Source organism: Protomyctophum bolini (genome assembly GCF_963924005.1).
Source record: "Protomyctophum bolini genome assembly, chromosome: 23".
NCBI lineage: Eukaryota > Metazoa > Chordata > Actinopteri > Myctophiformes > Myctophidae > Protomyctophum > Protomyctophum bolini.
This window is the reverse complement of record NC_137884.1, coordinates 1,712,658-1,722,844: the sequence shown is the minus strand read 5'-3', so window position 1 is coordinate 1,722,844 and position 10,187 is coordinate 1,712,658. Positions and strand designations below refer to the sequence as shown.

The following is a 10,187-nucleotide window of genomic DNA, read 5'->3' as shown; positions in this document are numbered from 1 at the left end:
TCTGCTGCGCTGCTGTATACAAACCTTGCTGCTCACCCTCCTCCACCCCAGCTACCACCTGCCGTTTTGGATCTACTGTTTAGGTACGGGGGATTCAGAGTCCCTGTGACCGGGACTGATGCGCTTGATCTGCAGAGTACCTAGAAAGCAGATCCAATTCATCGCCAAACCATAATAAACATATTGCTCATTTGTATCCAATAAATCTATTCCATCCATTCTTGAGTCGTCCTGACTGAAGTAAATTGGAGCAGGGCCATGCAAGACCTTTAGACTCAGTTCAAAGAAGAACCGTAAAGCTATAGACCTCCGGTCTGGCTCTAACAGGCTGGTAACAGTTGGGTGTGATAATTCAGTTGAAGTATTCCTTAGGTAAGGCGGCGGGCGCGGGAGAACAAGAACGCGACATATAGAGACATTATCACGCTGCACGTTCACAACCTTTATTACACAGTACAGGGAATACATACAGGGCTGGATAAATCAATGACGTGACATATCAATGTGACATAGTAATAATAATAAACAAGGCTGACCTCACTGGCAACAGCTGCACCATATATCAATAAGAGAACATGCAAGATGTACTATCACATATAAAGTAGGCGACATGAACAAACACTGTATCTTGTATCCAGTGTTCATTTTTTCAGAATGTTTTGATTTAGTCTTAGTCTTTTGAACAACACACCGTTTAGTCTTTAGTCCTATATATACTGTAGTCTTCTGAAAAACCTTAGTCTTTTTGTCATTTAGTCTTAACGTTCATTTAGCCAGAAAATATTTAGTCTTAGTCTTTTGAATGACACATCATTTAGTCTAACGGCCAAGCTACACCAGGCAATTTTGCGCACGTGCGTATGCGTTTACTGCGTGCGTACAGTGCGTTTGGATAGGACCAATATATGTCAATAATACCAGCTACACCAGACGCACGGATACCGCGGGCCTATTTAAAAAAAAAAAAAAAATAGGAACGGTTCTAATTTTTTTACGTGCTTATGCCCCCATGCGTGCGTATCTATATATCCTCCCGGAAGGTCTCGCACAAACCTGCCGCGCGTCTGACAGATCGATGTAGCCAGGGCATTTGGCTTACGCACGCACGGTCCGCGCGTTTAGAGTAAACGCGCGAGAAAAGCCTGGTGTAGCTTGGCCGTTAGTCCTATTTAGTCTTACCGTAGTCTTTTAGTGTTAGTCAACACAATTTACACTGCTTGTATCAAGTACATTGACCAGCACTGTATCTCGTATCAAGTACATAGACTCCGTTAGATGTGGACAAATCATAACACTGTATGCATGAGATTGATTGAAAATATTGTGCTTATGATCTTCAGGCGGTACTTGTCAACCTGTATTGATTGATTGATTGATTGAAATCTTTATTAACAGTTTGCAGAATTACAGTACATTTCAAGCACAAACTCAATACAAAGACTGTTAACTGTGAGTGGACGACCCAATTAAGCCTTACACTTGTTTACAACAGGGTCCACATTGTTCAATTCATCAAAACATTTAGAGACAAACAAATAGACACTTCTATGTAGTTAAAGAACAGAACAGGAATTCATCATATAGGAAGCGAAAAGGGAAAAAAAGTATATATACAGTGAGGGGAACAGGGGGATAAAAGAAAAGAAAACGAAAGACAGAGTGTAGGGCGCCTGCACACAACACCATGCGTTGATGCCATGTGTGCATATGTGCAGGCACCCAACACCACGTCCATACAAAAACATAGTACAATCCATAGTACAAAGACAGAGTGTAGGGCGCCTGCACACAACACCATGCGTTGATGCCATGTGTGCATATGTGCAGGCACCCAACACCACGTCCATACAAAAACATAGTACAATCCAGATACAAATTCAGCTTTTACAGAGGCCAGTTTCGAATTGCAGCCATCCGTAGGTGCCCTTTGAGAGCAGTTTTGAAGGAGCCAAGGGATTCACATGTCTTAATGACTGTTGGTAGGGCGTTCCACATTTTGGTCGCATAGGAGCGAAAAGAATTTAGTCCCTTGTTTGTGCCGAATCTGGGTTGTACATGGTTTGTTGCACTCCCTCTGGTGTTGTGGGTGTGGACTTCGTTTACATTAAGGAAGTATTTAGACAGGTACATGGGTATCTTGGTGGTGTATCTAATCTTGTGGACCAGACCCATTGCAAGATGCTGTACTCTGTCGTCGACCCTAAGCCATCCCAGCCTGTCAAAGTGGGCAGGGGTGAGGTGGGTTCGGGGGGTGAGGCCAAGTAGGAGCCTGACCAGTTTGTTTTGGGAGGTCTGGAGCCTTGTTTTAAGGGCCTTTGAGGTGCTGTGGTACCAGGAGGTGGATGCATAGTCAAAGAAACCTTGTACAAGGGCTCCTGTTAAGGTCTTCAAGGTGTTTTTGTCGACCAGTGAGGAGATCCTGTAGAGGAATCTTGTTCTTTGATTGACTTTTTTGATTACGTTGGTGGCCATCTTATCACCGGAAAGATTGGCCTCCAGGATGGAACCTAGGTAGGTAATTTGATCCTTCCGTGTGATAATATCATCACCAACTCTAACCAAGAAGCCATCTGCCTTTTTGAGATTACTATTTGATCCGAAGAGAATGGATTCAGTTTTTCCCAGGTGTAAGGATAGTTTGTTATCAGCGAGCCAGGTGCAGATTCTACCGAGTTCAGAGCTGAGGGTCTTTTCAACCTGCAGTTTGTTCCTGTCCGAGACCAGCAGTGCTGAGTCGTCTGCGAACAGGAACAAGTTGCAGTCACAAGCTGAAGTCATGTCGTTTACATATATTAGGAACAGTAAAGGCCCTAGTATGCTTCCTTGTGGGACGCCACAGCTCACTGGGAGGGGGGGGGACAGTGTTCCGTTCACTTCCACCATCTGTTCTCTCCCCTCCAGGTAGGATTGCATCCAGCTCACTGATGTGCTATCAAAACCAATAGCTTTAAGCTTGTTAACCAGTATGGAGTGGTTCACGGTGTCAAAAGCCTTTTGGAGGTCCAGCATGACCATGCCGCAGTATTTTCCAGCATCCACCTCGTGTTTGATGTGGTCGCTCAAATAGAGAAGGCATGTGTCAGTGGAGTGGGATGTTCTGAAACCAGATTGGAACTCGTACAACAATTTATTAGTGGCAAGATACTTTTCAACCTGTTCATAGACTATTTTTTCCATCACTTTCGAGATGGAGCTTAGAATAGAAATAGGGCGGTAGTTGCCGGGTTCTAATTTGCTCCCTTTTTTGTACAGGGGGGTTACTTTGGCCAGTTTAAAATCTCTGGGGACCTGTCCTTGTTTGATGGAGAGGTTAACTATGGTGTCCTACTCCTACCAGGGTCGAAATGTCTCAGTGGATTGACATTAACATTACTCTACCAAACAGAAACAGAAATTTGTATTCAATACAATATAAGTTCTGGGTTGCAGCTTTAAAAATTGTTATGGAAATGCACAGTTAAATGAGGAAGATCCTCTATACTATACTATTACTGTATACAGAAAGGGGAATGGGACTTTTCTGAAAAAGAAAACGTGTCTCATTTTTGAGACCATTTTGAGAAAGACATCTGGAGTTTGAATGTGAAGCACTTGGGCTCTGCACACGTAAGAAGTGCATCCAAGATGGCTTCTAAGAATGGTATGTGTGAGCGGAGCAGGCTGGGCCTGCGACCAATTGAATCCAGACGTCAATTCCCGACGCGCTCCGACAAAGTGATGGACGTACATAAACAAATAGTAGAACCATTTTGGCAGTCGTCTAACCCCTGACTGCAGTCCTCCGAGATTACAAACACACTGCACTAGTCGGTTAGTGTACACAACACAGTGTGGATATACGGTACAGAGACAAAACCAAAAAAAACAAAAAGGGAGTCAGACTGTCTAACAGGAGTTGGATGATATACCGTCCAGACATACGGGATGCATCTGTCTTGCCATACCTTTCTGTACACTTAACCCATAATACTCGGTTTGAGATGAATAGCCAAAATGGCGATCTACAAGATAGTTTTTGGCATCTTTGACATTTTGGGCGTTCTAGATCTAGAAGGTATATTTTGACATTTTTTACATTTTGTGAAAGCCCTAAATATGGATGCCAGTGGATAAAGATTCATGCCTGCCTTTGAGGACAGGGGAAACAGAGTTGGCTTAGTTGTTGCGTCAAAAGTGTTATGTAAGTATTTTCTGGCCATCTCATAGCCTTTCTGTCACATTTTCCGAGGCCTTGTTTACTGCTGCTGACATGATACTCCACACACTACAGTCTGCAGCTTTGGTTGTATTGGGAGGGGATGTTGAGGTAGGACGCATGCTGGGGGGTAAAGCAGGTTCCCAGCATGCATTGTCACCCATACTGCACCTGCTCCTTGTTACCAACACGCCATACGTCCGTGGACGATGCTTCTCCGTCGCTCGCTTTGATGACATCTACTGTTTATAACGCCGGTCGGCCTGCCTCACTCACTGCTGCTGTTGTTGAAGAAACCTCCCACCCGTTTACTCTAACCACCACCACCACCACCACCCCTTCCTCACACCCCCCCCTTTTCTTTTTCCTATTCTCTCTCAACTTCCACTCCCTCTGTCTCCCTCTCTCCCTCTGTCTTTTTTCCTCCAGAGACTACTGGGTTTTGTGCACCACAGTGTTCCACCTGAAGAGAGAGAGAGCCCACAGGTAAGTTTGCATATTATGCAGGCAGTTGATTTGTAATTTCCTGCACGATCTGCACGATCACCCCCGCTTTATTTTGGCTTTTTCCGGCCGAGATTATACCGCTGCTGGGCTGTGGGGCAGTGGCTGGGAGACAGGGCTAGAGCTTTCAGTGGAAATAAAAGCAAATCTGAGTGATGCCGCATTACGTCTGACAATTTGCATGCTGATGTAGGGAAATTTGCCGTTTTAATGGACTTATTGTGTGTACATTAAGGCATCCCTAGTTTACTCTGCTCAGACCATAGCATTTAAGATATCGGATATGATATGCTCAAATCACATGGACTGCATTTTTCAGACACACCGAACCAAGGAATGATCTGTCGAGACTGGGGTGCATATTATGCATACGGTTTAAACATCTGCAATGCATTACTGCTGTTCATCTACACAGCTTCATGTGCAGAGAGAGTTTATAAGACGATCGTTGTGCTGTGAGGGAATACAGTATTCAGTGTGCATGTTGTTTTACGTGCATGGATAGATGTCGTCAAAACTACAGTTAGAATCAACAGGCGACCTGACATGAACTCACGGATGACTCTCAGCCTTATGCATAACTTTACTTCTGAAATATGCAGACTGCAGAGGTGGGAAGGAGTTTTGCATATGGGTCTGAATATTTGGTAGACGTGTAACGTGCTCTTAACATTACCTTGTTGCAGTAAATTCCTGTAGGTTTGGCTATGTGACACTGTCGAATTTCTGTTGAATTTAAAAAAGATCCCTTACTCAATGTCTGTCTCCTTTCTTTCCAGCAGACATGTATCCTCTCCGTGTCACCTTGCTGGCTGCATTAGTCGGCCTGGTGTTGTGCCAATATGATTACGGCTATGACGACTACCAACCGGCATCGCAACAAGTGCCCTCGAGTCCCAATTGTAATCCGGAGTGTGACTGTCCATACAACTTCCCCACTGCCATGTACTGTGACAGCCGGAAGCTCACGGTTGTTCCCACTGTCCCTACGGGGATAAAGTACCTCTACCTGCAGAACAACCTGATCGAAGAGATCAAACTGGGAGTGTTCGACAACGTCACCGCCGACCTCCGCTGGTTGGTGCTGGACAACAACCAGATCACCAACGCAAAAATTGCCAAGGGCACCATTGACAAGCTAAGCGGCCTGGAGAAGCTGTTCTTCAGCAACAACAAGCTCACAGAGCCGGTCATCCCTTCCTCGAAGGCCCTTGATGAGCTGAAGATGATGCACAACCAGCTCAAAAAATTCCCCTCTGGTCTCCTGAGTGACAAAGAGAACCTGACCGCTGTCAACCTCCAGTTCAACGAGCTGACGTCAGACGCCATCGGGGGGGCATTCAAGGGGCTCAAGAAGCTTCTGTCTTTGGACGTGAGCCACAACAAGCTCAAGAAGCTGCCTGCCGGTGTTCCCAGTTCACTGGAGATCCTCTATGCCGACTACAATGATATAGACAGCATCGGAGCAGGCTACCTGAACAAACTGCCGGTCCTGCAGTATCTGAGGATCTCTCATAACAAGTTGGCGGACGGAGGCATCCCTGCTGGTGTCTTCAATGTGTCAACGCTGATTGAACTGGACTTGAGCTTCAACAAGCTGCAGACCATCCCTGAGATCAACGAGCAGTTGGAGCAGTACTACCTCCAGGCCAACGAAATCAACAGTAAGCAGCAATTGTGTCTGTCTTTATTTACACTAATACCTACACTAATACAATGCAAAATAGATGAATAGGTAGAGCGGTTGCATGGGAAATAGATGGTCCCAGGTTCAAGCCCCGGCAATGTGTTGAAAGTAGCTTAACCGCTGACATGGAGACTCCATGGTGCTTCTGGCTTGGCCAGAGCCTCCAATGGACACAGTTATGGGAAGCCAGCAGTGAAGGGCGTTCTGTGTCACTACACTACTGACTCCTACAGGTTGGTAGGTCCGACATGCGGAAATCATCCGTTGCTCCCGACAATGCATTGGTTTGACATGCATTGTGCCATGCTTGTGGTTAGGTTAGGGTTTTGAATAGGGTGTCGGTCTAATGACAGTCAGACCAATAGTATGTCGGAACTAAAGCCTGTACCCACTGGTAAAACTCCATCCTGTCAGGTGAGAAGTAGCTGGTGTATCGGAGGAGACACGTGATTGTCTCCAACATGCCAGGGACTATACTGTATATACTGTATACTATATATATATCTAAAGACAGCGCAAAACCTGTCTTGGAAGAGCCACCCATCGACTAATCTAAGATACGGCAACCTTCCCCGTGTTTCTTCACTATAGTCTGATCCAGAAGAACACAGTTTGCTGGCCACTGCTACAGAGCTGACAATGAGTTTATGTCTTCCCTTCTTCTCTGGAATCCTGCCTCAAAGCAGACCAGAGGTAGAAAACTGTCGTTCCCTGATGTCATCGCTATAGGGACACAGGCATCAGTAAGCAGGAACTAGGGATGGCAATGAAGGACCGGGAAGTCTGGCGTGTTATTGTGAAATCCACGATCTCGACCGCGGTCGAAAAATGATGATGATTGCGAACGCAGTGAGCACTAACTATGAGACCTAGCAGATCATGTCTGTCTGTGTGTGTGTCTGTCTGTCTGTCTGTCCCGCTGTTAAACCACCTGCCCGCCACCAGAGGTCGCAGCTGTATCACACACACACACTCACACACACACACACTCTCACACACACACACACACACACACACACACACACACACACACCTTAACTTAAAAAAACTTAAATTAAAAAAAAACTTAACTTAAAAAAAACTTAACTTAAAAAAAAATAACTTAAAAAAATAACACACACACACACACCTTAACTTAAAAAACTTAACTTAAAAATAAATTAACTTAAAAAAAATGTACTTAAATTTTTTTTACTTAAAAATAAATCTTAAAAAACCCCAAATATGTACGAGCTGCGTTCGCTTCCCGCGTTTGCGCGTCTTACTTGTGATATATACTGTTCATGGGGGGAATTGGCAATGACTACATTGGGGAGGAAATGGAAAGGGAAAGAAAACAAATGTGCTTAAAAAAGTGCTGATAAGTGCTTCTATTGTTGAATCAAACTATACCAATCATTTCTTTTGCTCATTGCAGAGTTCGACCTGACCAGTTTCTGCAAGTTCATGGGACCTGTCAACTATTCCCGTCTCAAGCACTTACGCCTGGATGCTAACAATGTCACAGCGAGCAACATGCCTTCTGACACGGCCAACTGCCTGCGCCAAGCTTCGGACATCATGTTTGAATAAGGACATCCTTCGGCCCTATGTCAACATGGTCCTCGATCTTCTGTCACATAGCACAGTCCAACGCTGGGGACTTTGGATGCCCCAATACCCTTTGTCCTTTGGCATGCAAAGTAGTATGCCAGTATGTTTGGGTATTTGTTGTGGGTATTGTGAGGGCCAGGGTGAGAATTTGAAGTCCACATGTCACATTAATATTCCTGATCGGAGCCATGAATAATAAACAGCTTGACAATCATCAAGCTAACCAATCATAAAATATATTTGTGGGGGGGCGGGGGGGCATAAGGGCTATTTTTTGTCAGATGAAAACCCACAAAATATTAAAAATGACCAAAAAAAAGGACAAATGCTTTTTTATTATTAAAAGGTAAACACACACTTTAAACATTCCAAAAAGATTGTCTTTAAATCCTGTTGAATATTGACAAAATAGAGTATACAGTAACAACTATGTTTCAGTTATAGCTGTCATTGTTTTATGTTCGAATTTTTTTGCATCATTGTTTTATGAGTTTATACTAAAACTTCAGTTGCTGTGCAAAAGACCTGCAGGTAAGGAGAACGCTGTCCTCTGCTTTAGATGTATAGATTCAAATGCGAGGAATTGATAACTTTAGTACTTTTTGGATCAAGCCATAAATGGAAAGAGTTTATACAACAATATAGAAAGATCATGTTTTGAACACTTTAATGAATAAAACCTGTTATAAAGGAAAATACCAGTATTCTCATGTCACTCTATTCACACCAATGTCCATTGCTCAGATGATCCCTTCCAGCTCAGGACTCATTGATGGTGGATACCTAGTTGGGTGCCATGTGTCGCACGCTGAAAATAGCTGATATACAAGTTCACAGTGCAAATAAATGAAAAGAAACTGGTATTTTCCTTTGTTTGAATTTAAATGCTTCTCACACTGAATATCTCTGCTGAGCTGAATAATTTGAAAACAGAATTGAGTTTTGTTATTCTTTTTTGTAATATATATATGATGTAATACATAGATATTCACTGTTATGCACACTGCTCAATTGTATGAACCTGTTGCATTTACTTGCATGCATCGAATGGCAACCTGCATGTATTATAATAAACTACAGCTTTTTCAGTTATGGTGCGTTCATGGTTACCTTGTTTGCCATATTTGATGTATGTCTTATTCCACAATAATACCAAGTCTGCCATCTTACTTAAAAGATGTTATTACAATATCACATTTTGGTTTGGTTACATTTTTCAGTATATCATGATTTATCTTTTCACCTATGACTCAGTAATTGCTGGTGAATTTACTGTGAGGACATAAAATACAGTTGAATAAACTAAATTTCCAACATTCTTGTACGACATCACTTTTTAAGCCTATCATATGAGTTAATTTCCGGTGTGTATGGAAAATTGCAAGATAAACTGTATAAATTGGACTCATCAACTGACAAACTGTATGGTGGATAACAAATTTAGGGGATTGTTTTACAGGCATCTCTCTCTATCTTTCTCTTACCTCTAGTTAAATGCATACCTTGCATCTTTCCATGTGTCTTTAGTTAGCAGGCAGCCGTTGGCTATACATAAATCACTTAATGCGGCGGTTAATATCACAATACTGATATATTATTGATTTCAGCTGTTACAATTCCAAACATGCAAACCCTGCATGTTTGGAATTGACCATGGCCCTCTCTAATTACTTCAGTCTATATAAAGTTAACAAAACTATAACTAAATGCATTTAAAATTAAATAAAAAGGTTACTTTTCAGGATTCCAATTAAAAAATAGCAAAATAAAATGAGAAATCAGAATTTCTACAAGCTCAAAACGTGTTGCAGCGTTTTGAGCTTGTAGATCAGCTATTTTTTGCTACGACAGTGAAATGCAATGTGGCCCTCTGGAGTGAGTGTTGAACTATAGTGGCCCTCTGTAGTGAGTGTGGAAATATAGTGGCCCTCTGTAGTGAGTGTGGAAATATAGTGGCCCTCTGTAGTGAGTGTGGAAATATAGTGGCCCTCTGTAGTGAGTGTGGAAATATAGTGGCCCTCTGTAGTGAGTGTGGAAATATAGTGGCCCTCTGTAGTGAGTGTGGAAATATAGTGGCCCTCTGGAGTGAGTGTGGAAATATAGTGGCCCTCTCCATCGTCAAAGTTGCCCACCCCTGACCTATAGAGTCCCTATTCTAGTGTGAACATTTGGCAAAAAAAATAGCAGATCTACAAGCTCACAATGAGC

At 43.1% G+C, this 10,187-nt stretch overlaps 1 protein-coding gene across 2 annotated transcripts; it reads left to right on the top strand.

The window, feature by feature from the left end:
• The first annotated feature begins 4,534 nt into the window (after positions 1–4,534).
• lum (lumican) lies at positions 4,535–9,295 on the top strand. Of its 2 annotated transcripts, none has more exons than XM_080757975.1 (3): positions 4,535–4,681; positions 5,482–6,363; positions 7,804–9,295. In XM_080757975.1, the coding sequence occupies exons 2-3, from the start codon at positions 5,484–5,486 to the stop codon at positions 7,956–7,958; spliced, it is 1,035 nt and encodes a 344-aa protein (XP_080614101.1). In that variant the 5' UTR covers positions 4,535–4,681; positions 5,482–5,483; the 3' UTR covers positions 7,959–9,295. The 2 variants fall into 2 exon arrangements, with proteins under 2 accessions (XP_080614101.1, XP_080614102.1); XM_080757976.1 differs by having other exon boundaries at positions 5,479–6,363.
• The last annotated feature ends 892 nt before the right edge of the window (positions 9,296–10,187 follow it).